Source organism: Sminthopsis crassicaudata, chromosome 1 (assembly GCF_048593235.1).
Source record: "Sminthopsis crassicaudata isolate SCR6 chromosome 1, ASM4859323v1, whole genome shotgun sequence".
Taxonomy (NCBI): Eukaryota; Metazoa; Chordata; class Mammalia; order Dasyuromorphia; family Dasyuridae; genus Sminthopsis; species Sminthopsis crassicaudata.
This window is the reverse complement of record NC_133617.1, coordinates 526,869,586-526,897,309: the sequence shown is the minus strand read 5'-3', so window position 1 is coordinate 526,897,309 and position 27,724 is coordinate 526,869,586. Positions and strand designations below refer to the sequence as shown.

Here is a 27,724-nt window from a genome sequence, read left to right as displayed (position 1 = left end):
TAAAGCCCTTTATAATTTGACTCCAACCTACATTTTTTTAGTTTTATTAATCACTACTTTCAGGCACTGTAGCTCTAGTCAAATTGGCTACCTGTATTCTATCACATACAGCACTCCATCTCCCCAGAGGCTGACCTTCATGCCTAGAGTATACTTTGCTCACCTCAACCTCTTAGAATCTCTAGTTTTCTTGAAAACTCAGTTCAAGTGCTACTTTCTACTTGAAGACTTTCCCCAATTGCTATTTCCTTCCCAAGGTACTAGAGAAAATTTAATCTCTATTTTACCCATTTAATTTTTTGATTTTTTAGATTTCTTAACATTATTTGCTTTATTTACACGTTATATATTGTACTTTTTACATCAAGTATCCTCATCTTCACTTTGACTATTTTCTTCTGCTCCATCCTTCAAATCAGAGTACTAGAGATCATGACTAGGAGACTCTTAAGACCTTCTACTTTGTACTTTCCTGGTCATATGGCCTGACCTCCACCCCTGTCATTTTCAGTTCACTGTCACTGACATCCTCCCTCCTTCCTTTCAGATTTCCCTTTCCCCACCTTGACTTAAAAAAACCTACATTATCAAAGCCTATTGCCCAATTATTCTATTCTCCCTCAGTAACCAAAGCTCCTTTTGTCAGCAAGAATTATTCTGACTTTTATGTCCGTATCCTTTCTCCCGACTCCACTTTAGCATAGTGTTTTATGTATTTAAGGAATGCTTTTCATTGAATCTTTGCAAAATGGGGATAAAAATATCATTTTCTTCACTAGAGTTATGAGGATCAAATCAAATAAAACATGTAAAACAGTTTAAAGTGTTATTATAGGAGCTAGCAATTCCTGTTATATATGTGCAACAAATATTCAGAATATGAATAGCTACTATGTATTGACTTTTTATTTTATTTTTAAATTTTATTACAAAACATGTGCATGGGTAATTTTTCAACATTGACCCTTGCAAAATCTTCTGTTCCAAAATTTCCCCTCCTTCCCCCCACGATCTCCCCTAGATGTAAGGTAGTCCAATACACGTATGTTCAATCTGTTGAAATGTGTTAAATCCAATATATGTACATATTTACACAGTTATCTTGGATAGCTACTATTTATATGGAGCTTTAAGATTATTATTATCCCTTACACATTTAGTAAATGCTTACTATATACCAAAAAAATTCATTGGATGCAAATACAAAAGCCAGGACAGTCCTTGACCTTAAGGATCTTACATTCTAACGGAGTCAGGGGAGAGGGGAACAGTACATATAGGTTTGAACAAAGAAAGATATTTTGGTTAGTGTGGGTGAAAAAAACGAAAGGGTCAGGCAGTCCATTGTTATTGGCTACCTCGCCGTTCTTGCAAAAGAACTTCCACCTCCCAGCTTTTTCATTGGCTGATCCCGATGCCTGGAATGCCGTCTCCTCTTTCCCATCTTTTTGGAAGTTCCAGCTAGAATTCCCTCTTTCCAGATCCCCTTTCATGCTTTCCCTGTTGATTAATTCCAACATATTCTTTGTCTTACTTGTACAAAATTGTTTGCTTGTTATTTCTGTTATTAGATTCCTTGAAAGTTATTAGTTCCTTGAGAGTAGGGACAATTTTTCCCCCCTTTATCTTCTCAGACCTCAGCGAAATATCGGGCACGATTAAGAGCTTAAGAGCTTAATAAATGATTATTGACTGACGTCCATTGTCATCAGACACCTTACTATTTCTGGAATAAACTCTAGGTGCTTAATAAATGTTTATTGGCTAAATGGCTAGAGGCAGCCCCTTCAATCAGTTACGTCAGTTTCTCAAACAAAAAAAAAGAAACTCCGGCTTCATGAACGCTTTTCGATTCGCTCCATTACACAGGCGAGCTCACACATGTACATATTCACTTCTCCAAAGAGCACATGGTGGTAACGCATCTCCTAGCTTATCCGAAACTCTAGACTCGGCGGATTCCCAGGCTTGGTGCAGCGCTAAGAGGCTCACAAGCCATCCCAGGACTGTGCGAGGCTGATCCCAGGCGGCGAGCCCTAGGCGCCCCCAAGGGTAACGCCTCAGGGAGAAATGACGCTCCGCCCGAGGAACAAGTCTTTTGTGAGCCCTGGCCTGGGTTCAGTTGCCCGGGCAGAAACAGCAGCTGTGATTGGTGGGGATTAAAAAAAAGAAGAAAAAGAAAGCCAGTTCCCTTAAAGTAGGGATGGATCAATTTATGACTGGTTGCATTCTCCGGGTCTTGCTTGGGTATCCAATCCTGCAGCCGTTTATTGATAATCTCCCTGTCCAGGTAACAGCCCAATTGGGGCATTCTAAATTGGACTGTGATTGGTCGGAGGGAATACCATTTCTAGCAGTAGTAAACACACCGCGACTCTCGAGACCTAGGATTGGTTAGCACCGAGGCTCTCGGAGTAAATCACACCAGGTCGAGTCCCTCTCCTCGGCCCGCCTTGGCCCCACCCTCTCCCTCTGGTGATTGGTTGCTGCTTGAGCGGTGGGAGCGGGGGAGATGAGATTACCGAATGTCACTTCCTGTGGCCGCCGCCGCCTCAGTTTCACAACGCCGCTGAGAGAAGGGACTCGAGAGTGCCGGGGCGGGTGGGGGGGAGGGCCGACGTGGGGAGGGGGGGTGGGTGGGTGGAGAAGACGAACCCACCCCTGAGGCAGCGGCCTGCCGAGTGACCGCCAGCCCCTCCTTCTTCATTTACGGCCGTACCGGGTCGGAGCTGAGTCGCCGCCGACGAGCGGAGCTGAAGGGGCGGGGCTCGGCCCAGGCAAGGCGACCCCCAGCCGCGGGAGGGGCGGGGAGGGTAAGGCGGAGGTGGAAGGGGGGAGGAGGAAGCTGAGGAAGGAGGAGGGAAGAGGGAGGAGGTTAGCCTCGTGGTGGCGGGTGGGGGGGGCCGGGGGGAGAAAGAGGGGTCGGGGACGCGCTCGAGGCTGCTTCACGCGCGGGCGGGCTTCGTGTGCACGGCGGTTAGACCGGGAGGAGGAGGGGGAGTTGTTCGCTGGGAAAGCGCACAAGTGCGAGGAGAGTCGCGCAGTCTCACGGACGGACGGCCTGGCTGTCAGTCGGGCTTTGTTTTGGCGTGAGTGTGGTGGTCAGCTTTGCGCCCGAGGGCTCCGCGGGTCTGGCTAGTTCTGTGACTGTGGGATGGATGGGAGGGAGGGAAGAAGAGAGGAGGGAGAAAGGGAGGAAAGTGGGAGGGAGGTTAGGGAGAGAAGGAGGGAGGGAGGTTCGTACAGACTGTACTTCTGCGCAAGCGCAGTGGGAAACAGACAAGATTTGTGCTCCAGACACTGGGCAGGAAGGGTAACAAGGAAAGGGAACCCCAAGACCAATATATTTCTTATCTTTGGGGGTAGAATACCTCCCCACACAAGTGTTGCAGCTTTTAAATTTTCTTTAGGTGAAACTTGGTTAAAACTGAAGGTTTTAAATGATGTGATTTAAGAGAGCCTTGTTTAGACTATGGATTGGTGGTGAGTAAAGGATCGTCTTGTTGGCTGGGTGTGGGTATGGCAGGTTGGCCCCTCACCCTCTCCATCTAGCCTTGTGTTTATTTTTTTCCGCTGAGCCTCTGTAATACGTAGGAAATGCAGCTTAGAACCGATCTTACTCCTTGCTTTGTGAAGGATAATTTCCATTTTACTTCAAAAGGTAGATGACAGTCATGAAAAGAAAATTTTGAGGCTCTTGAACGGCAAGGCCAGCTTTTGGGAAATTTTTTTTTTTTTTTTTTAAAGATCTACCATATCTTGAAGAATTAAAAAAAAAAAAAACAGCGTCAGGATAATTCTTTAATTTGGTACTATTTCTAAATCCTAAGTAGAGTCTACTATTGAATACGGACGGACTTATCTCTGATTAAATATTGCAGTGCTGTAGCAGTGTCGGAAAATAAATCATCATTATCCCATTTGTTATTTTGAATGGGAATTTTAGACTTTTACGAGGAGGAGCTAATGTAAATTTCCCTAAGCCTTGAGAATGGGAGTGGTTGGTGGTGTTGACTGAGGACTGGTGGGTAGTCTGTAGGGGAAGTGCAGCCGAGAATCGGCGTTGACTGAGAAGTCCCGGAGTGGAAGGGAGGAGGAGCTGCTACTGCTAGCTCTTGCATCTCAGTGAGTCTGAGCAAAACTTAAGAAGGGGGAGAACCGTGGTAGTAGTGTCCATTTTGGAAATTTGCCAGGAGGGAGAGCTCTGGTAGGATATTAATTACTCCGTGGAAATGCTGATGTAGGAATTTGGAGTGAATATGTATTGATTCTAAAGATGGTTTGGAGGGGTTGCTGTTTTGAATATAACTATAATTTCAACATATTTTCTGTGATTTAGAAAGAGAGCATATGATGAAGTGGGTAGAAAGTTGGCATTGGGGTCGGAAATGTTTGGGTTCAAGTCCCACCTTTAAACACATACTAGCTGAGTTATTGTGAGCAAGTCAGTTAATGCCTCAGTGCTCTAGGGAAGGAATTAAAACTAGAAATCGCGGACAGCCTGCACTTGTAAAGAATAAGATGAAATTCCAAATCCAGTCCCTATTCTTATTATGTTTTTTCCAAATTTTAATTTTTTTCAGTTGACAGCCACTTATTTCCCTCCCTCTCACTTTCCTCCCATTGGAGAGGAAAAAGAAAACAAAAGAATACCTTGATGATAAATATACATGGTCAAGCAAAACAAATTCTGGGACTGACTTTATCCAAAAATGAATAATCTACTGGACATATTGAGTAGTTCATCTCTCAGGAAGTAGATTCCCCATCAGAAGTCTGGAATCATGGTTGGTCATTTCATTGATCAGAATTCTTAAATCTTTCAGAATTGTTTTTATTATGTTTTTGTTATGAAAATTATTCTCTTGGTTCTGTTCACTTTACTGTCAGTTCACACAAATTTCTCTGAAACTTGTCAATTTCATTATATTCATATGCCATAATTTGTTCAGCCATTTCTTAATTGATGGACACTACTCTATTTTCTAGTTCTTTGGTACTTCATAAAATGTTGCTGTCTTTTTAGACACATAGTCCTTTTCCTGTTTTGTTGATTTTTTTGGGGGGTATAAGCCCAATAATTACCCCTGTATCATAAGATAAACTTTCTTTTAGGAGTTGAATGGTCCCCCACAAAGTCCATTTATTTGAATAGCCTACTAGGGTCAGTTAGACATTATTCTTTGTGACTAACTTTATTATTTCGTCAAACTGCCCAGTTTGCTGTTCTCCTAATAGGAAATTCCATTTTTCCTCAGATTGCCTTTGCAAAGGCTGTCTGATCCCCACACAAAATATTCTCTCTCCTCACCTCTTGGAATTCAGGGCTCCTTTCAGAGCCGAGTTCAAATGTTACTTCCTCCACAAGGATGAGGCTCCAATTGTTGGTTCCCTCCTTCTCCCTCATCACTTTTTGTGTCTCTCTTATACTAGCCAGGCTATGAATTGCTTTATCTTTACTTATAGAATAAAAAATCTGTTATGTTGATATCTGTTAGTCCAATTTATTTGGTTCATTCAGGTTAATTGTGTTAACATCTGAAAGAAGTCTAAAGACCTACAATTCAAGAAAATCAGCTCTCTTGAAAGGAAATGTTATAGAATATTATTAGCATATAGAGCAACAATAGGAAGTTGTTGTGTAACTACAGTTTTCAAATCAAATTACTTTTCTTGCAAATATTTGAAATACTTGTGTATTAAGTTTCAAATCTCTCAACAGCCTTAAGGTAGATAGTAAAATAACTATCGTCATTTAAAAGGTGAAAAATTAGCTCATAGAAATGAAGTGATTTGCAGTGGTTGATAAAGGTTTGAGATACTTCATGGTTACTGAAATGTATGTAAATAGAGTCTTAATATTCAGCAATCTTCTTGTAATGTAGCATAGAATTAGATATCCTCAGACTTGGTAAGATATATAAATGCCTCACATTCAGTGAGATAACAAAGTCTTCTATATGTTTGGGGTTAAGTCTTGACACCCTGTTAGCTTTCCAGTTTACTAAAAAAGTGCATAATATTTTTTTTTCTCTTTTATCTGAATGATTTATACTTTAAAAATCACAAGTATTGGTCAGGTTTGGAATAACTAATTTGTTTTAGTGTAGCAGGTGGGATGAAATGTAACACTACACTGCACCTTTTGTTTAAGTTTAAAATGAACTTCAAATGTGTTGAAAGACCAGCTGTCTCTGCAAAATGAACTATTGCCCTTTAACAGTTGTTTTCATCAGTGATTTATATCTCCTGGGCCTGAGACTCAATTTATAAAGTATTTCTCATTTTTATTTGATTAGAACAACCTTCTTCTAGTTCCTATTACCATTATGATTTTTCTGAATATTCAGATTATGAATATTCACACAAATTAGGTATAATTATAGCTTATTTTTATAGTTCAGTGTCTTAATTTCTATTTTCTGATTTGATCTTCAAACTATCAAATCAACATTTATTTGATCCCTACTCTATGGCAAACATTGTACCCTAGGCACTGGGGATACTAAGACAAAAAAATTTTTTTAAAAACTTTCTGTTGGAGAGACAACATGCACATATATAAATATAAAGAGAATAGAGACAGGAGTGTTGTTTAGGGAAGGACAGTTAATAGCTTACAGAGTTAAGAAAAACTTCATTGTAGAAGTTGAACTTTAAAGAAAACTGTCAGTTCTAAGAGGTGGAAATGAAGAAGGAAATAACTTTTGAGGAAGGGAGAAAAGACATGGCCCATTGGGTATGAGGAACAGAAAGTCATTTTGTCTAGAGGTCAGTTTGTATTGGACCTTAAGAGTAACAATAAGCCAGTAATGATAATAATAATAATAATAAATATTTATATAACATTCACTTTGTGTCAGGCCTTATGCTAAGCACTTTTTATCTTATTTGATACAATATGAAGGCAAGTATCCCCCATTTTACAGTTGAAGAAAAAGAGGCAATGTAAGGTGACTTGCCCAGGGTCACACAGCTACTGTCTGAGATAAAATTTGAATAAAATCTTCCTTATACCACATCCAGTATTCTATCCACTGAACTATCTAGCCATCTAGTGAATATTTGAATAGGGAATTTAATATGGTTATACTTGTCTTTAGGAAAATTGCTTTGGTGGCTGTATTGGAGATGGACTAAACAGAAGAGAGACATGATACAGAGACCAAGTGACTATTGGAGTAGTCAAAGTATGGACTGGTTTTTTTGGAGTTGAGAAGTATGGAGTTCTCTGGATTATCTTGATGTGTAACAATGGGAACATATGCTCTAGCAGCTTTTCTCAAATCAGAAAAGCTTCAACTATGTTTTCCTTGTGATTTATATCTGTAGGCTGAGAAGCTCATCACTAGGTTGACTAATGAATTCTAGCCACAATACCTTTTAAAGCTTCTGTGCTAAACTAAGTAAAATATACATGTCTGTTATGTAAGAAATATGTTATTGAAGAGACTGTCCATGCTGATAATGTTGCAGATTCTTAAAATGTTGAAGCGAGTAAGATAAAGTGAAAAAGGTCCTGGCCTTCTCTCTCTCTCTCTCTCTTTTTTTTTTTTTTTCTATACCACATATCTTGGTAACTTCATTAATTCCCATTGGTTCAATTCTATTTTTATGCAGATGACTCAAATCTATCTATCTGTCTATCTATCTATTTATCTATCTGTTTGTCTGTCTTGTCTTTCTGTCTATCCAGGGCTTATTATGATATAAAAATTTTTTTCCATTGGACTGTGAGCTCTTTGAGAGCTCTCTTTTATCATTTCTTGTGTCCTTAGTGCTTAGCACAATACCTGGCACATAGTAGGTATATAATATTTACTAATTGAGTGGTCTCACTCTTGAACACTAATCCTGCTGAGCTAACATCCACTGTTTAATGTACATTCCTCCATGGCTAGACCTTTAACATCTCAAACTTAGCTTGTCCAAAGCAGAATTGCCTCCCTAAACCTGACCCAACTCCACACTTACCCATTTCCATTGAGAGTACCTTTATTTTTCCAGTAACCTAAGTTGACAATCTTAGTCATTCTTGATTCTTCTTCCTTCACTCTTCATTTCCCATATCCCATTGGTTGCCAAATCTTGTTGGGTAATTGTATAGCATTTCTCACATTCTCATACATGTCCCCTTTCTATTTCCATTGCTTGGACTTAGTTTAGCCTTCTTAATTGGTCTCCATATTTCCAGTTTCTTTCTTCTTTAATTCATCTATCAAAATCATCATTCTAAACACATCCTAAACACATGACCATGTCTGTCCCCTGCTTGGGAATAGATAGTGACCCCCCCACCCCCCAATTCCCTTTAGAATGAAATCTTAATGTTTGCAGACTTAACTTCATATTACTCATCTTCATACAATTCACATTCCAACCAAATTGAATTATTTGCTGTTTCCTGAATTTTGGCATTCCTTTGCCCAAATCGTACTTTTACATAGGCTTTTCCCCGTGCCTGGCTTATTCTTTTTTGTTCCCTATATTTGTTAGAGTATGTAGAACCAACTAGAAGTATTTCCTGATCCCCCACTGAAGAAAACTTGAAATTTTAATACACCTTCCAGAAACTATTAATTCATTGTAAATTAAAGCTTATTCTTAAGACATCCAAATCAGCTGAATCTTTTTTTTTTTTACTAAGACATTTCTCCAATACAAGACATTTCAAAGTAACATGTATAGGAATTTTGAACAAGGACAGTGTCACAATATATGAACAGAGTTTGTGCTTAATATTTTACTTTATTTAATATATATCAGTTTTCAAAGTGTGATTTGGAGACCCCTGGATATTTGTGAGACTCACTTAGGAGCTGTAGAAGGACAAAAACAATTTTTATAATATTATTAAGACATTATTTGCTTTTTTTCTCCTTATTCATTCTCTTCTGAATGTATACGAGACTTTTTCAGAAGCAGCATGACCTGTGAGTTAAAAATTTAGCTGCAGACATGAAGACGAGTTAAAACCTTGTCTGCAGAATTGTACTTTAGGCTTACAAATGGATGACTCTCGAGACATGATTAGACTTGAGTATAAGAACTAATACATCATTGAAGCTCTTTTGTCTGAATCCTTGGTAACAAACACTTATGTGTTGAAATATTTTAAAGTGTTGAATAATTTTTGAATTTCTTGGTTTAGAAAAAACTGTTGACACTTGCACTGAGGGTCCAAAATTGGTGGTGGGTAAAACTGCTGTCTAAGGAAATAGGGCAGTGGCATCACACTGTACTGGTTGTCACATTCTTCATTTCCACGTACTTGCAGTTTAAAAAAAAAAAAAAAAAGCTGACTTCATTAAAGAATTCCCTTGATTAAGCAATAAAAATGATTAACTTTATTAAATTTCAATCCTTCAGTACATGCTGCCTTATTAATATTCTGTGTGATGAAATGAGAAGTATACATAAAGCATTCCTGCTGCACACCCTAATGATTATCTTGAGGAAAAGTACTCATTTGAATTATAAGCTGAACTAGCTGCTTTTTTTCTTGGAACACCATTTTTACTTGTAAGAATGACTTACAAACTAAAATTATTCAGACATGAGTATTAGGAAGGTATTTCCTCAGAAATCAACAGTCACCCTATAACTTCAAGAAAACATTTGGCCATATTTGTGACCACTCAAAAAATTTAAACTTTCTAGGGAAAATTATAATTTTGAAAAATTTGTATCTGCTGCTGTGAACTTCATAACTTTTAAATAAAAACTTGTCTGATGTTTTTACTCAATAAGGCAGTATTTTCCAAATGATAGATGCTTGGTATTACAAAATGTATAAAAGCTATTAAAAGTGCAAATTAAAGTAATGGATTTTAATGTAACAATTCAAAAATTTGTTGATATATGTGCAGATTTCCACTAATCTTTAAGAAATTACCACTTGTCGAATTTTGGTGTATTATGAAAGAATAATGTCCATTTTATCTGAAAAAAGTCTGGTTTTTGTGGGAGGTAATTGAGGTTAAGTGATTTACATAGGTCATATAACTAGTGTCTGCTGAATTTGAACAGAGATCCTCTAGACTCCAGGGTTGATGCTCTGTGAAAAGATTATCAAAGTAATTCCCTTTTCTAACTGTGTCTAATATTAAGTTGAATTTCCCTCATAGACTTCACCTGAAACAATATTGCAATATATTAAGTGCAGAAGCACATATGAAAATTCAGGTTTCTTCTTAATTAAGCCAGACATTAAAGAGATAGAAAAAAATGCATAAAACAAGGTTACAGTTTTACTAACTTAAAAAATGCTTCTAATAAAATCATATTTGCATTTATCATTTTAAATGAATTAATAAATATTTTTAAGATTGATCAATTTTAATTTCTAATGCAGTAAATGTAGATGCATATAGCTTACATCATCAAAAAACTTGTTCTTTAATTCCTTTTCTATACCATTCATCCTCTAGCTTTCACTGAAAAGCTTGTTCTCTCCTGATGACATAATTTTGTAAGCCATTCTTTCCAATACTGATTTCATTTTCTCTCATTCTCTCTGACACATTGGTCAAGGTGAGAGAGTTAGAATATTCCTTGTTCTCCCCATCGCCATTTTCAGGCTCTCCAACTTTCTCTACATCACTTAAGTAAACCTTTAGGGTACTTTTCTTTTTTCAGTTAGTTTAGTGCCTGAATCATTCTGTCCTCTGCAACTCCTCTCCTCATACTTGGGAACTTTAAAATGCATATTGATACTCAGTACTTAAACTAGCACATTAAATTTTTTTTTTATTACAGCTTTTTATTTACAACATATATGCATGGGTAATTTTTCAGCATTGACCCTTGCAAAATCCCCTTCTTCCCCTCACCTCCTCCCCCAGATGGCAGGTAGACCAATACATGTTAAATATGTTAAAGTATATGTTAAATACAATATATGTATATATATCCATACAGTTATTTTGCTGAACAAGAAAAATCAGATTTAGAAATAAGGTAAAATTAACCTGAGAAGGAAATAAAAAATGCAAGTGGACGAAAACAGAGGGATTGGAAATGCTATGTTGTGGTTCACACTCCTTTCCCAGAGTTCTTCCGTTGGGTGTAGCTAGTTCAATTCATTACTGCTCTATTGGAACTGATTTGGTTCATCTCATTGTTGAAGAGAGCCATGTCCATCAGAATTGATTATCATATAGTATTGTTGTTGAAGTATATAATGATCTCCTGGTCCCGCTCATTTCACTCAGCATCAGTTTAATGTAAGTCTCTCCAGGCCTTTCTGAAATCATCTTGTTGGTCATTTCTTACAGAACAATAATATTCCATAACATTCATATATCACTATTTACCCAACTATTCTCCAATTGATGGGCATCCATTCAATTTCTAGTTTCTAGCTACTACAAAGAGGCCTGCCACAAAATTTTTTACACATACAGGTCCCCTTCCCTTCTTTAAGATCTTTTTGGGATATAAGCCCAGTAGTAACACTGCTGGATCAAAGGTTATGCACATTTTGGTAACTTTTTGAGCATTAAACTTGCACATTTCCCGTGAACTACTCTTCTATTCCACCTCATCACAGCTACAGATAGAAATGCTTTTATATTCTAGCTCTTGCTTTAATATTTATGGACTCTGAAGTTCTGATCACAATCTATGGTCTTTCTGCCTTCTAAGTGATGTTTGTTCTCTCCATGACCTTCATTCCCTCAATTTCTTAGTTCTTTTCTAGGCCATCACCCACTGTTCCCTGTCAAATCTCAGCCCTGGACTATTCCTACTGTCCTGTTTGCTTCTACAAACATCATACCTGAATGAAGGCACAGAAAATCATGGAAATATTCTGACTGGTTCTGCTCCACATTTGTTACATAATCTTAATGGGGCTCTCACTTTTGCAAAGCAATTCTTTTACATTTCTGTAAATTACTTACTATTCTACTTCCCATACCAACTTTTCCAAACATTTTAATCCCTTCTCAAACTTTGCACAACTCACTCAGCTAAGAATCTTGCCTCATTTTCTCCTATTCTTTCTTGTCCACTGAAATGTTTTCTACTACTTTGTCCATCCCATCTTAAATCCCTCTACATGAATGGGTGACTCCATTCCATCCTGTCCTTTCCAGTAGAACTGTCCCTCCCCAACATCTGTACTCTCGCTTATATTCAGTCTCGTCTGCTGCCTACTTCTGTATTGTATGCAAATGTTCATATCTCTCCAAGCCTTAAAAAAACAAACAAAAAAAACAAACCCAAAACAAAAAAAAGACACCTCACTTGATCCATCCATTCCCAGTTTCTATCATCTCTCTCCTCCTTTAGTCTGTTAGAAGGCCAACTCAAGGAGGTGCTTCCATTTTCTTTTTAACTCTTGCAATCTGGCTTCTCTTCAAAGTTACTTCTGTAGGTTGTGTATTTAATCTTTTTTACCTCTCTACTTACTCGGCACCAAATTGTTTTATGACTGTGACTTTGTAGTTTGACCTTGTTTCATTGGTATTGCACAGATGTCAATTTGACTGCCAGGTCCCATGGCCTTTTCTCACTTCATCCTACTTAATCCCATTGCAGACACTCCTATGAGTCACCCTCTTCTTGGTATCTTCTCTCTAGGTTTTCGGGAGAGTCCCCTAATTCTTTTCTATGTGGACCTCTTCTGCTCTTGTATTCTTTGCTATATCTTCATTCAGGTAAATCAGGTTTCTCCAGTGCACTGTCCTAGGCACTCAATGTTTATTTGGTGTCATCAGCTCTCCTGAATTCAATTATCATCTTGGTGCTGAAAATTCTCAGCTCTGCTTATGGAGTCCAACCTCTCCTCAGACTTCCATTCTCTAATCTCCACCTGCCCGTGAGACCTTTGAACTTGGTGTCCAGCAAACACTTTATATTGGATATATTCAGATTGAACAGTTATCTTTTCCTCAAAACTTTCTCTTCTTTCTACTGGCCCTATTACTGGTGAGGGTACAACTATCCTCCAAGTCCTCCAGGTTCACAAACTAGATGTTATCCTTTTTTCTTTTATCCCTCAAATCCAATCTGTTTGTAAGGCCTGTCAGTGTTACCTTTGAAACATCTTTTGTGCGCACCTCATTTCTTCTGGCATTGCCACCATTCTGGGGCAGGCCATCATTAATTACCTCAAGCCTCAACTATTGCAATAACCTGGTCTGCCTGCCTCAAAGTTTTCCAGACTCTAGTCCATACTTCACTCAGCTCCCACTGAAATCTTCTAAAGCATGGATCCGAGTGTGTCATGCCCTCTACTCGATAAACTCCAGTGGCTCTCAGTCACCTCCAGAATCAAATATAAAATGCTTTTGTTTTCAAGAGTCCTTCATAACTTGACCCCCAGCCACTTCATCTCCAAACTTGGTATTTTTCCTGTCTGTTCTCCATGTCTGGAATCTTCTTCCTCTTCTCTTCTCTGGCTTCTGGCTTTATAGGGGCTGTTTATGACTACAATTAAGAAAATTAATAAATTGACAAGACAAAAAATAAACTTGTGATGAAGAACATAATTATCTATTTGCTTATCTGCTAGAAACTAAAAGGTTTTTCTTTTTATGTTGTGCCTTATTTCTAATTCTTTTATTCCTTCTTGTTTCCATCTTTCTAAATCCTTAGTTTCTTTCCAAACTCAGCTCAATCTTTCAATCTTCCCTAGAAGTTTTTTTTTTTTTTTTTAATGGCCAAATCCCTCCTTTATTATTGCCCCACAGTCAACCACACCCATCTGCAGTCTTAGTGACTGTGGAAAAACTTTCAAACCCATGATCCTTGTTCTTAAGTATAAAATGATGGATTTGGACTAGATGGTTCATTCCTGATTTAGATTCCTAATCTTGTGGGGTTTTTTTCTTCTTTTTAGAAGACCTTTTCTAATACACTCAGTTGTTAGCATTTTCCCTCTCCCAAATTGCTTTATATTTTATAGATGTATGTCTTCTCAGATAGACTAAGCTCCTTGGTAATAGAGACTGATTTTTTTCTTTGTTTTCCCAGTGCCTAACACAGTACCTAAGATGGTTGTTTTCTTGGTAACACGTCAGTATATAAAATGAGTAATAAAAGAATCTTGAGATATTTAAATTCAAGGACCCAAATAGAGCCACCTGTCACTAAGTTTTAGAAGCAAGATTGGAATATCACAATGGAAGGGTATATTTTGTTCTAAAGTAACATTTTATAGTGGGCCTGGGAGATAATATATCAAAAAGAGCTGTACTTTCATGTACTTAAATTTAAGTGGGATATGGGATCATGGTGGGGGAACATTTGGGGAGGGATAAAAGGAAGGTGATAAAAGACATATCATTGAGAGAAATAGAACTGCCATTGAGTATAGTGAAGGCAGTGGATAAATTATTCATACAAAATAATAAAACCGACACAGTTGAGATTAGTTTGTGAAGGGAGAACTGCAGTTATTTATCTGCTGGAAGCCTCTTACTACTAAAAGGCATTTGACATATTCCTGACTTTCCTCATTTCTATTTTTTTCTTTCAGAAGATAGAAGGAGAGATGAGGGGTCCAGGATTGCTTCAGATCATCATGGGCTAAGTAAGCTTTTGAAGTTTGGCCTCAGAGGCCATATACATAGCATAGTGGAAGGAATACTGGGCTTGATATTACAGAATCTGGGTTCAAATTCCATCTTTGCTAGAAGTGGGCCTTTTTATTTTATTTTTTCATTTGTAATGGAGGAGGTTGTTATAGGTGATTTCTAAAATCTCTTATTTCAGTTTTAAATACTTTATCTTGTGAGTCTAATTGCTATTTATAGGTTTGTAAGATAATTAGCTTAGAAATATACTTTTAAAACATAGGCTAGAGCTGTTACCTCCCCCTTTTATTTATGTAATTGTTTTTATAGTGTGTCAGAATTTTAGCATCTCTTCTATTTCATTGCTTGTGCTTGAACTTATTTTGTTATCTGCAAAGTTGACAGTTAATTTTTTTTCTATATTCTCTTTCCAAGTGGGAAAAATTATTTTCAGTCACTGGTTTTTCTTTGAGAGTTTTGTTCTAGATTTAGACGTGTGGAATGTCAAATATTCATTGTTTTCAATATTTAGTAAGAGAAGGTTTTTCCAAGTATCAAACTATGTTAGCAATGGTTAAGCAAAAAGCAAACAGGTTGCTACATATAGAGATGCTTTACTTTGTATGGGCTATGTTTTCTTGAAGAGTGTATAGATTTATTTTTTGGAAATCAGCTCTGTAAATTTAAATTTAGTAGTAGAGCTTGTTATTTTAAAAATCCCTATAAGTTATTTTTAAATTTTAAGGAACTTTTAACAATAATTAGTACTTAATTCATGTGTAATAAATATGGATTTTCTTGTTATACTTAAATAAAAAGGGATTTGAAGGCAGATGATTCTAACACTTTTTCTTTGAAAAAATTGTATTAAATTTGTTTTTATATAGTTCTACCCTAATTTGTTATTCTGATTCAGTTTCTCAAAGTATCTTGCAGATTTTGCAAATTATATTAATTACTACTGCCTTAAAAATTATTGTGGTCCCATATAAATATATATATATACATATACACACATACTTATGTATGTCCATATCTATTATGTTCATACACACACACACACACACACACATACTTATCTATGCTCTTTGGAGTTTCATACAGAATAAGTTAAATTAGTAAAGAAAGACACAGCCAAGCCTCTTCCATTTGCTTTTACTTGGTGTATGCTCACAGAATGCTACCTAATTTTATATTTAGCTAAATAAAACATGTTAAAATCTGCTAGGGGGGAAAAAAGCCTTATATAATTGTCTTGTGATTATTCAATCTAAAAGTAGTGGAGGAGTAACAAGAATATTTTTAAAAATCAGTTTATTTAGTTTTAAAATGTGTTTTGGGGTATATTTGACTATATGCTTTAAAACCCCATTGTTAGCATATAAAGAATAAAAAGCATATAAAAGACTAAAAATTCTTCCCATTTAGATAATACCAAGCTCCCTGATCCTAAAAACAAAAAAAGCATTCTTCTCAATCCTAGTTGTCTGATCTTTCCTTCCCATCCACCAGTCCTTCTGCCCCACAATGTCCTACTCTTTTCAGTATATCCTCTGGAACTCCTACTCTACAATTAACAAACTTCCTTTCATTTTAGACCTCTTCCTCTTCTGTTTCTTCCATCCGGCATTCACTGAGACCTGGCTTCCTTGGATGACACTACATTCCTGACGGTACTTTGTAGTACTGGTTAGTATTAGAGGTTTTTTTTCTTTTAAATTACATGTTGTCTTCTCCATTTAAAATGTAAGGACTTTAAATACCAGAGACTGTTTTTCATTTTTTCTTTGTATCTCTGTATTCTAGCACATTTTTTGGCACATAGTAAGCACTTAATAATTACTTATCGATTTACTAATAGAATGAGGCTCACTTTCTAAGGTTCTATCCTTGCCCCATGTCCCATCATATCTTAAAAATTCTAATCTTTTCAACCAAACTGACATTTTTTTCTAATACTGGATTTTCTGATACATGTTAGCATGATTTATACTTATGTGTGTTGTGTGCCAGGAAAGCCCTCTTAAATTAACACAGTAAGTAGTAGTATAAGAATACCACAAGACTAAATCACTTTGTTCCTAGAAAAACTAAGCCAGGATCCAGGAGACCTGAGGAAGTCAGCAATAAATTTAGGATAGGACATCTTTTAAAAACCACCTGATTGAGGCAGCTAGACAGCACAGTGGTTAAAGCACTGGCCCTGAAGTCAGGAGGACCTGAGTTCAAATACAACCTCAGACACTTAATACTTCTTAGCTATGTGACTTTGGGCAAGTCACTTAACCCCAATTGCCTTAAAAAACAACAACCAAAAAAAAAAAAAAAAACATGGTTTTTGAAATGATTTATGCTAGCTTAAATTGTCATGATGTAGTATTTTAAAAACATTATTTAAAAGCAAAATAAACTTGGTTTGCATTTTTAAAATAGGGAAAAATTGTTTATTTGCTGTTTTTTAAATAATATTTTTCCCAATTATATGTAAAAGCAATTTTAGCATTCATTTTTTTTTCCTCCCATGAGGCTGGAGTTAAGTGACTTGCCCAGGGTCACACAGCTAGGAAGTGTTAAGTGTCTGAGACCAGATTTGAACTCGGGTCTTCCTGAATTCAAGGCTGGTGCTCTATCCACTGCGCCACCTAGCTGACCCCAGCATTCATTTTTAAATTTTGAGTTCCAAATTTTCTCTGTCCTTCACCTCTTTTTTCCGTGAGAGTAAGCAATTTAATATAGTTTATATATGTGCAATCACATAAAACATTTCCATATCAGTCATGTTGTGAAAGAAGAAACAGACCCAAAAGCCCATAAAAAAATAAAGTGAAAAATATAATACTTTGATCAACATTCAGAATTCTACCCATTCTTTCTCTGGATGTGGGTAGCATTTTTCATCATGTATTCTTTGGAATTGTCTTAGATCATTGTATAGCTAAGAATAGTAAAGTCATTCACAGCTGATCATCATAGAGCATTTCTATGACTATATATAATGTTCTCCTGGTTCTGTTCTCTTCACTTTGCTTCCCTTTGTATAAGTCAGGTCTTTTTGAAATCATTCACTTGTCATTTTTTATATCATAATAGTATTCTGTCACAACCATACACCATAACTTGTTCAGCCATTCCCCAATTGATGGGCCATTTCAATTTCTAATACTTTGGCACCACAAAAAGAGCTATTATTGTTCAAATAGGTCCTTCTCCTCAGCCCTTTTTTAAAAAAAAAAATCCTGAGAGTACCTGGGTGAGTTATATGCGGTATATTGGGTAGAGCACTGGCTCTGAGACTTAGGAGGATCTGATTTCAAATCTGATCAAAGTTAGATAGTGTCTTAGTGTGACACTAGCTGTGTGACCTTAGGCAAGTCACTTAATCTTGGTTGCCCTACCCCTTCCCCCTCTCCCCCCCCCAAAAAAAAAAAAAATAGAAAAGAGAGTATTTACTACCTAATCATGGCTATGAGAAGTTCCTGATCTGGTTCTCTTCTAATTGCATATACTATAAGCTTTAATTTCATTCAGGTCATATACTCATTTTGAGTACCTTATTTTATGTTATGTATCAATCCAATGCAAATTTATTAGGAACAGCATCGTTTTAAACATAACTTTACCCGTATAAGACTGCATTCCTCTAATGGTACATGAATTGGCAGCCAACACAGTATACTATATATATGTAGCAATTGAGGTATATTTGCTGTAATTTACTTTGAAGATTCAGGGGTTGGTTATCATTTGTGATATCCACCTTTTATTGTTGCCTGACTTTTATAAAAGTTAATTCTTCTTTAAGTGCAAAGGGCTATTAATTTTACAATTTTAAGGATAGTTACATTACCCCTCCCCTCCAAAAAAACCTCCAAACAGACTCAAGATAGCATAATCCAAAAGGGAATCTTTAGATACTATAGCAGTTTTGAGAAGGGAGTATTCATCAACATCTATGATGATTGAATAAACCGTGAAGAAGGATTTAATTTGAATTTGGTTTTTTGTAGTATTTGCTAAATGAAGAGATTGTTGGCCATTCTAATAAGGAGGCAAAGGACAAAACTGACTTTTTCTTGCCTTTTGAAAAGGGTTGGTTGAAGGTTTACTTTAGAGCATAGTTGGAAATAGGCTGAGAACAGACTATAATCTCCTGGTATGCTAGCTTGGATTTTGATTTTATTGCTTAATAGAGTTTAATTCAGATTAACAAATCTTGATTAATCTGGAATCTAAGCAGTTTATTCAGATTAGAGACAGCTTCTCTATAGTTTGTTATATATGTCAAATCAGTCATGTTATAATTTTTTTATAATTTTGTCTGAATATTGGTTCTAAGAAATGTGAAACACTTGATTAGGTAAACATCATTTGCCCTCTTATCCCAATTTCTTTTTTTTTTTTTAATTTTCAATAGTATTTTATTTTTTCAAATACATGTAAAGATAATTTTCAATATGCATTTTTGTAAGACTTTGTTTTCAAAATTTTTTACCCTCTCTCTCTTACTTCCCCATTCCAAGACAGAAAGCAATCTGATATAGGTTAAATATATGCAGTTCTTTTTAACATTTCTATATTTGTCATGTTGTGCAAGAAAAATCAGATCAAAAGAGGAAAAAACACAAGAAAGAAACAAACATGAAAATACCATGCTTTGATCCATATTCAGGCCTAATAGTTCTCTCTCTGTATGTGATTGGCATTTTCCATCCAAAGTCTTTTGGAACTGCCTTGAATCACTGCATTGTTGAGAAGAGTCAAGTTCATCACAGTTGATCATCATATAATTGTCTTGTTGCTGTGTAGAATGTTCTCTTGATTCTGCTCCCTTCACTTAGTATCAGTTTATGTAATCTTTCCAGGCTTTTCTGAAATCAGTCTGCTCATCATTTGTTTTTTATTTTTATTTTTTTACTTTATTTTTTACAAATTAATTGTATAATTATAACATTTTTGACAGTATATATGCATAGGTAATTTTTTACAACATTATCCCTTGTACTCCCTTCTATTCTGAATTTTCCCCTCCTTCCCTTCACCCCCTCCCCTAGATGGCAGGCATTCCCATACATATTAAATATGTTATAGTATATCCTAGATACAATATATATGTGCAGAACCGAATTTTTTTGTTGTTGTTAAAAAGAATTGGATTAGGAAGGTAAAAATAACCTGGGAAGAAAAACAAGAAATGCAAACCGTTTGCACTCATTTCCCAGTGTTCCTTCTCTGGGTGTAGCTGATTCTGTCCATCATTGATCAATTGGAATTGGATTAGATCTTCTCTATGTTGAAGATATCCACTTCCATCAGAATACATCCTCATGCAGTGTTGTTGTTGAAGTGTATAATGATCTCCTAATTCTGCTCATTTCGCTCAGCATCAGTTGATGTAAGTCTCTCCAATCCTCTTATCCTTATGGTCATTTCTTACAGAACAATAATATTCCATAACATTCATATACCATAATTTACCCAACCATTCTCCAATTGATGGGCATCCATTCATTTTCCAGTTTCTTGCCACTACAAAAAGGGTTGCCACAAACATTTTGCTCATCATTTCTTATAGAAAAATAATATTCTATTACATTCATATAGCAAAACTTATTCAGCCATTCACCAATTGATGGGCATCCACTCAATTTCCAATTCCTTGCCACTACAAAAAGAGCAGCTGCAAATATTTTTGCATATGTGGGTCCTTTTCCTTCTTTTATGGTGATTTTGGGATACAACCCCAGTAGTGAGACTATTGGATCAAAGGGTATGCACAGTTTTATAGCCTTTTGGATATAGTTCCAAATTGTTCTTCAAAATTGTTGGATCCTCCTCCACAATTTATTTTCTCTCTTTCTTTCTTTCTTTTTCGGCAATTGGGGTTAAGTGACTTTCTCCAGGTCACACAGCTAGAAAGTATTAATTGTCTGTGGTTAGATTTGAACTCGGGTCTTCCTGATTCTAGGGCCAGTGCTCTATTCACTGTGCTGCCCCCCCATTTTTTTTAATTAAAGCTTTTTATTTTCAAAAGAAATGCACGGATAATTTTTCAACATTGACCCTTGCAAAACCTTGTGTTCCAAATTTTCCCCTATTTTCTCCATCCCCTTCCCTAGATAGCAAGTAATCCAATATATGTTAAAACATGTTATATATATATATATATATATATATATATATATATATATATATATATATATATATATATATGCATATATATATATGCATATTTATACAATTATCTTGCTGCACAAGCAAAATCAGATCAAAAAGGAAAAAAGAGAAAGAAAACAATGCAAACAAACAATAACAAAAAGTAAAAATTCTATGTTGTTAGCCATGCTTAGTTCCCTCTTTCTGGGTGCAGATGGCTCTCTTCATCACAAATTTTTGGAACTGCTTTAATCATCTCATTGTTGAAGAGAGCCACGTTCATCCAATTTGATCATTGTATAATCTTGTTGCTGTGTACAATGATCTTCTGGTGCTACTCATTTCACTTATCAGTATATGTAAGTCTCTCCAGATCTTTCTGAAATCATCCTGCTAATCATTTCCTATAGAACAGTAACATTCCATAACATTCATAAATCATAACTTATTGAGTTATTCTCTAGCTTGGATGGGCAGCTGCTCAATTTCCAGTGTCTTTTTTGTGTGTGTGTGTGCTGAGGCAATTGGAGTTTAGTGACTTGCCCACGGTCACAGCCAGGAAGTGTTAAATGTCTGAGAACAGATTTGAACTCAGGTCCTCCTGACTTCAGGGCTGGTATTCTATCCACTACACCACCTAGCTGTCCCAATTTCTAGTTTCTTACCAGTACAAAAAGCTGCCCCCAATTTCTTAATAAAATCTTTTGCTTTGCTTTTATATATATATCATAATCCAAAGATTTCTTATATCCTAAAAATAAGTTGATTGTTTTGTTTGGTGGATAAGGGAATAAATGCAAGTAGCAATATATGAATATTTTAAACACTTAAAGCAGTCTAAAAGAAATTAATAGTCTTAACTGTGACTTTTTAAAAAATTTCCTTCAGGAAAAATACCACTTTTTTCCTTGACAGTTTTTGGTGTTTCTAAACCTAACTTACATTGTTGATGAAAGCAATCTTTGTTTGAATTATTTTCTCTTTTCCCAGTATTCATTACTCATTGTTATTTCTTTTGCTTTCTCAGTCTAAAAGCCCTTTTCTTCTTTCTTTCTTTAACTAATCTTTTAAAATTTTTTTTCTTTTTTATTATGAACTTAAAAACAAACAGCAATTATTTCAAAATAAAAAAAGAAAATAGTAAAAGTACTAAAGCCTATTACAGTTCTTAATTAATTTTAAATTAACAAATATATGTTCAATTCCATATTTTCTCCCTTCTATTACCTCTTCCCCACACATTGAGAAGGCAAGAAATATGATACCCATTATACATATGAAGTCATGTAAAATATGTATTTCCACATTTGTCACATTGCCCAAAGAATAAGGCAAGAAAATTAAAATGAAAAAATATGATCCGTTCTGTTTTCAGAGTATATCACTTCTTTCCCTGGAGATTAGTAACATATTTTTTGTAATGAGTCCTTTGGAATTGTTGTGGATCATTTAATTGGTCAGAGTAGTTCAGAATTTTGCAGGTGATTGTTGTTTCAAATTTGCCAATTACTTTTTGTACTTCCATTCCCCCTATAAACTTTTAAACTTATATTTACTAGTTATTACCTTGAAATTTAAATAGTTCCTTGTTATTGAGTCTCAGCACAAGAGAGAGCAAGTATTTTGTTTAATATCACTCATCTAATAAATGGTAGAGCTGGTATTCAGTTCAAATCTTCTGAAGACAAATCTGGTGTTGTTGACAGAGAAAGAGTGTGAGTGTGTGTGTGTGTGTGTGTGTGTGTGTGTGAAAGAGAGAGAATTCTTTTAAAATTTTAAAGTATTTAAATAGATTTAAAATGTTTTTATCATATAGAATAGCTTTATGTCTCATGCTCTTCTCAGCTATTTCTTGCCTTAGGTTCTCTTCCTCCTTAAGAAATCTCTTTAGATCCGTTTTGATGAGGTATAAGAATTGAAAGAGATCCCCTTACGGCAATGGTGGCAGGCTTTTAAGAAAGAATTCACAAACCCCAATGAATACAGGCATGAGGTTTGTGGCAGAAAATGGGATTTAATTACACTAAGAAGCCAGCTTGATAGGAAGACAGACTTCTTAGTGGGTAAGGAATATAGCAAAGGTGGGTACACTGAGAAGAAAATATCTTCATCAGTGAGCAAGGTCCTGTTAGAATCTCTGAGAAGATAGGTTTGACCAACCCTTGGTTATATTGGGTACACCTTGGCCTGAGGCTGGGGAGCAATTTGAGCCACTCGGTAGAGAACTATGAATTGAATGAGATAACAGAGTTTGAGCCACTGGGAGAGGTTCAGAGGGACTTAATCTTCAATTCAATAGAAGATGGTAATTTACTTCCTTGGCCAAGATCTCCAATTGAATGAAATTACTTAGGGTGTTTCCCTTCTGTCCATAAGGGTACAGAAGCTTTCCCATTGAAACACTGAATCACCCTTCTCTCATAGATTAAAGGTGACATAGTTTCAAGGTCCCCCCCAAAGGTTAAAAGGGACATAATTTACATTGTTTTACATTATGAACTTTAAAACCAGAACTCACCATCTCACTTAATGTGGTGTTTATTTCCTAGAAGAGAAGTGATGAGAGTTTGGAAGGTATTTATGCAAGTTTAAATTAATAACAAAGTTGTGTATAACAATGCAATTAATAACATAAGCATCTTAATCTTCTTTTGTAGAAGTAGAATATCTAAAATGGTGATAGCCTTTCCAAACACAATGGAAGTATTATGTTTAGTTTTGGTTAACAAATTATACCATATTTTTCTTGGTAGCCTTATCAGGCCCCATGGGTTTAATTAAATCTCTATGCTGATGACAAGATCATCTATAAATCCAACTATAGGCTCTCTTCCGAGATCCAATCCCCCATTACCAATTGCATGTTAGACCTTTTAAACTTATTTGTTCTGTTGCTTCTTCAGACTCAGCATAGTCAGGACAGAATCCAAAGCCCATATTTCTTCTGTAGTTGTTTTTTTGTCTAGGGAGCCCTCATTTTTCCAGTCTGTTTATCTATGACTTTATTTTTCCTCACATCTGTGTATCTGGTCAGTAGACAGATCTTGCTGTTTGTTTCTCCACAGTCTCTCACTTTTGACCTTTTTTTCTCACTCAAGCCACTTATATAGTGATTCTGATGAAGTTTAGATTTAGGGAACCAAATGAAATTAGGGTTTCTGGTGGTCAAGGAGTTAAATGATAATGTCTAGTGGCAGGTTTGGGGTTCAGGGAACCAAATGGGGAGGTTTAGCTCCACTGCAAACCCCTTGGGATTTGGCGCAAGGGTAAGGAGTTTAGGGGACTCCCTTCTGGAGATGCAGAGGTTCTCTGTAAAGGAATTTACAGACCCGAAAACCTAGATTGATAAAAGAGGTTTATTATAGGAATTGGAAGTAAGGTTAGAAATCCTGACAGAGAGGTATAAAGTCTGGTTAGGGAAATAGGTGAGGATAAGAAAAGGATAACACTGGGAAAGAATACTAATCTAGCAGGCAGATCTATGGAAAATGGAGTTTTGTACTGAGAATGCATTCTCAGTGGACAGAAGATCCTGGCAGAAAAGGGAGCTGCCAAAGTCCATCTGCAAAGACCTTAATTGATGGAAGCTCATTATATTGGTTGTCTGGGGGGGGGGGGGGGTTGGGACCAAGCAGATCAGAACCAGTGGGGCCTGGGAAGCCCAAGTTGTCTCAGATCCAATGGGGGCTGGGACAAGCCCTGATCTATTGTGATTCAAAGGGATGCTTTTGACTAGGATTTGTGAATTAAAGGTCCCAGCATCCGGAATGACAACTTTTTTTGGAGAGGATATGCCTCAGCCAGGATGGGCTGAGAATCTGAAAGGAATCACAGATCAATAGGAAATACAGTTTCTTAAAGGGACCACAACCCGTTTCAATTCCATTGTAGTCCTTGTTGGCCTTCTTGCCTCAGGTCTCCTACTTTATTCCACACTGCTGTCAGAATGTTTTTCCTGAAACATACATCTGACCATGTCACTTCCCTGCTTACAACTCAAATCTTCCCTATTGCCTCAAATATGTCAGTTCTTTTTAAATGTTTTTAACAGGACCTGGTTTTAACTTATTTTTCCATCTTCATTGTACATTATTTTCCTCCTGTGTTCTTTGGTCCAGCCAAATTGAACTTTCTTTCTTTCCCATATATAATACTTTTTTCCTGGACTGGTCCTGGTGACTGGAATGCACCCTCAGCAGTTTTCCTTTCCTCAAGAGGAAGCTTAGACATCAAAAAGTTTTTCATGATCCTCTTGACTTTGCCTTCCTTTTCAACTACCTTATATTTAGCTACCTTATATTTATTTTCTTTCTATTCTGTATATATGCTTCTGTTAAAGATCTTAGCTTAAAAAGGCCAAGGTCTTCCAGTTGCATTCATGCCCATTTTCAATTGTCCACATCTATATCTTGCCTCAGGACTTGGAAGACTCCAGGGGAGTGTGTCAAGCTGGAGACCTTGCACAGCCCTTCCTCACTTAAAATCCAATTCACTTGCATGTTGCGGCATCACGTCCCTGATGTCATCGTCCTCTTCGAGAATGAAGGGCTAACAATAACAAATAGGTATTTGGCTTTCCCTTTAGAATGTAAGCTACTTGTGAACAGTTTTTTAAAAAAAAAAATTTTTAGCACCTAGTACTGTGAACTTAATAAAAATGTTGATTAACATTGAGAAAATAGACTTCCTCAAAGTTAAATAGGCTCTTTGGCAAACTTAGTTATGTCAAATAAGGATTGATTGAAAGAGTCAAAGAATTAGAAATGCTAGAAAAACTTAGGAACATTTATATAGCCATAGCACCTTAAGATTTATAAAACATTTTACATGTTATCTTATTCCTCACAACACTGAGATAGTTACTATTCTCATTTTACAGACGAGAAAACTGAGATTGAAAGAAGTAACTTGCTCAGGGTCATACAACTAGTAGTATCTGATTTTGAATTCAGGTCTTCTGACTCTTTTAAGTCAGCACCCTACCTGGTAAGCCACCTAGCTTCCGCTAGTAGGTTTTTGAATGTCTGCCAATTGAAACAAACAATTGGGATTTAATATATTTTGTTTGGCTCTTGAAAAGGGAACTAAGAAAAATACATGGTAATTATTGATAGATATTGATTTAACATAAGGAAGTATGACCTTACCACCTGTAAGCATTCTAATTGGTCTCTTCTAGATTTACCCCTTTTTGTTTATTTTATTTTATTTTATTATTTATTTATTTTTTTTGCTGAGGCAATTGGGATTAAATGACTTGCCCCAGGGTCACACAGCTAGGAAGCATTAAGAGTCTGAGACTAGATTTGAACTCAGATCCTCTTGACTTCAGCCCCATTTTATCCCTTTTTAGATAGTCTGCCATACAACTATCAAATTTATATACCTAAGACCCTGTTCAGATTTGACCCTATTCAGAAATCATTAGTTAGAACTTTATTGCTTCTGTACTAAATATAAAATACCTCTGCTTGACATTTACTTTTCCAGATAATTATATTACTTCCCTTCATGTACTCTTTTTCTGCCAATTGGCCAACTAGATGTTCCCTAAACTTACCATCTCCCATCTTTGTGTTGTTACACAAATTGTCCCCCATGCTTGGGCTGTACTTCCTCCTTACCTATACCACTTAAAATTCTTAGTTTTCTTTTAAGACTAAGATTAGATGTCATGTCTGACAGGAAACCTTTCCTGAATCCGATGAAATATAATTTTTTCTTTTCTATAGTATTATGCTTTGTACTATGCTTTATGTTTTTCCATCTATGATTTCATTGGTATGGGAAACTCCCTGGTGAGAAAACTACCAGTGTAATTAGGTAATTGTCATGCCACTTCACAATCTTAAAAGATTTACAATTAGCTTCTTATTCCAAGAACAAGATTTTCTCCATTATTATTACTCTACCATACTGAGAGGTTGTAATCTGCCTGGAATCACAAAACCAATATGTTAGAAATGGGACTTAAATTTAAGTTCTGTTGACCTGAAGGCTATTTCTGTGTCCATGAGCCATGCTGCCTTAAAATTTTTAAATATATATGATTAGCTCAAGTTTGCTGCACTTCTAAAGGTCTGAGAATATAGCATAGGATATAACCATAGAAATATCTAATTCAGGACTATCCTGAGGGATATACAATCAGAGAGAAAGAAATCTATAGAAATAAAAGTTGTGATAAAAGATCAAATTATAAGCCTAGGACAGGGGTATATATTATAATATAATATAATAGTATATAATATAGGTGTGCTCCAGGTATTTTGAAAATAGGGTTTTTTTTTTTAATATTTCTTCCAGTTTCATGTAAAAACAATTTATAACATTTGTTTTTAAAATTTTGAGTTTAAATTTCTCTCCTTCCCTTCCCTGTCATTGAAAAGGCAAGCATTTTGATATAGGTTGTGCATATGCAATCATGCAGAACATTTTCTATTAAGTTGTCTTTTAAAGAAAAGAGATGAAAAAACCCAAACCCCACCCAAAAAGTAAAAAATACTTTCACACTCCATCAGCTATTTCTCTAGAGATGGATAGCATTTTTTCATCATAAGTTTTTTGGAATTGTCTTGAATCTTTGTATTGCTGAGAATTAAGTCATTCATAGTTCATTATCATACCGTGTTATAGGTACTGTGTACAGTGTTTTTCGGGTTCTACTCATTTCACTTTTCATCAGCTCATTTATGTCTTCCCAGGTTTGCATAGAGAATTAACTAACATAACTTCATATATATAGTAACAATGCAAGATTTGAAGTCAGATTTAAGGAGAACGAAAAGAATGGAGCCAATGAATAAGGGTATATTAAGAAAAAAAGTTCATCTGCTTATACATTAAAGACCAGAGCTATTTTTCAATCTGGTATAGGTAAAGGTGTACTTTTTCCAATCATGACTGTGAGAACTGGATTTAAAGAAAACGGAGCACTACAGAATTGATGTTTTTGAATTGTGGTGCTGGGAGTACTTTTTGAGAGTCCCTTGGACAGTCAAGGAGATCAGTTCAATCAATTTAAAGAAATTAATTCAGAAATGAAAAAA

General features: G+C 36.0%; 1 protein-coding gene across 15 annotated transcripts in view; it reads left to right on the top strand.

Annotated features, from left to right (window-relative positions):
- The first annotated feature begins 2,621 nt into the window (after positions 1 to 2,621).
- Positions 2,622 to 27,724, top strand: part of ZBTB5 (zinc finger and BTB domain containing 5) — a 41,375-nt gene continuing 16,272 nt past the window's right edge. The window contains exons 1-4 of one of the 15 annotated variants that reach the window (XM_074281765.1): positions 2,635 to 2,777; positions 14,486 to 14,539; positions 16,120 to 16,211; positions 25,094 to 25,240. In XM_074281765.1, the coding sequence (XP_074137866.1) occupies positions 25,173 to 25,240 (68 nt within the window). In that variant the 5' untranslated portion in view covers positions 2,635 to 2,777; positions 14,486 to 14,539; positions 16,120 to 16,211; positions 25,094 to 25,172. The other 14 variants (XM_074281767.1, XM_074281769.1, XM_074281768.1 and 11 more) reach the window with 14 other exon arrangements.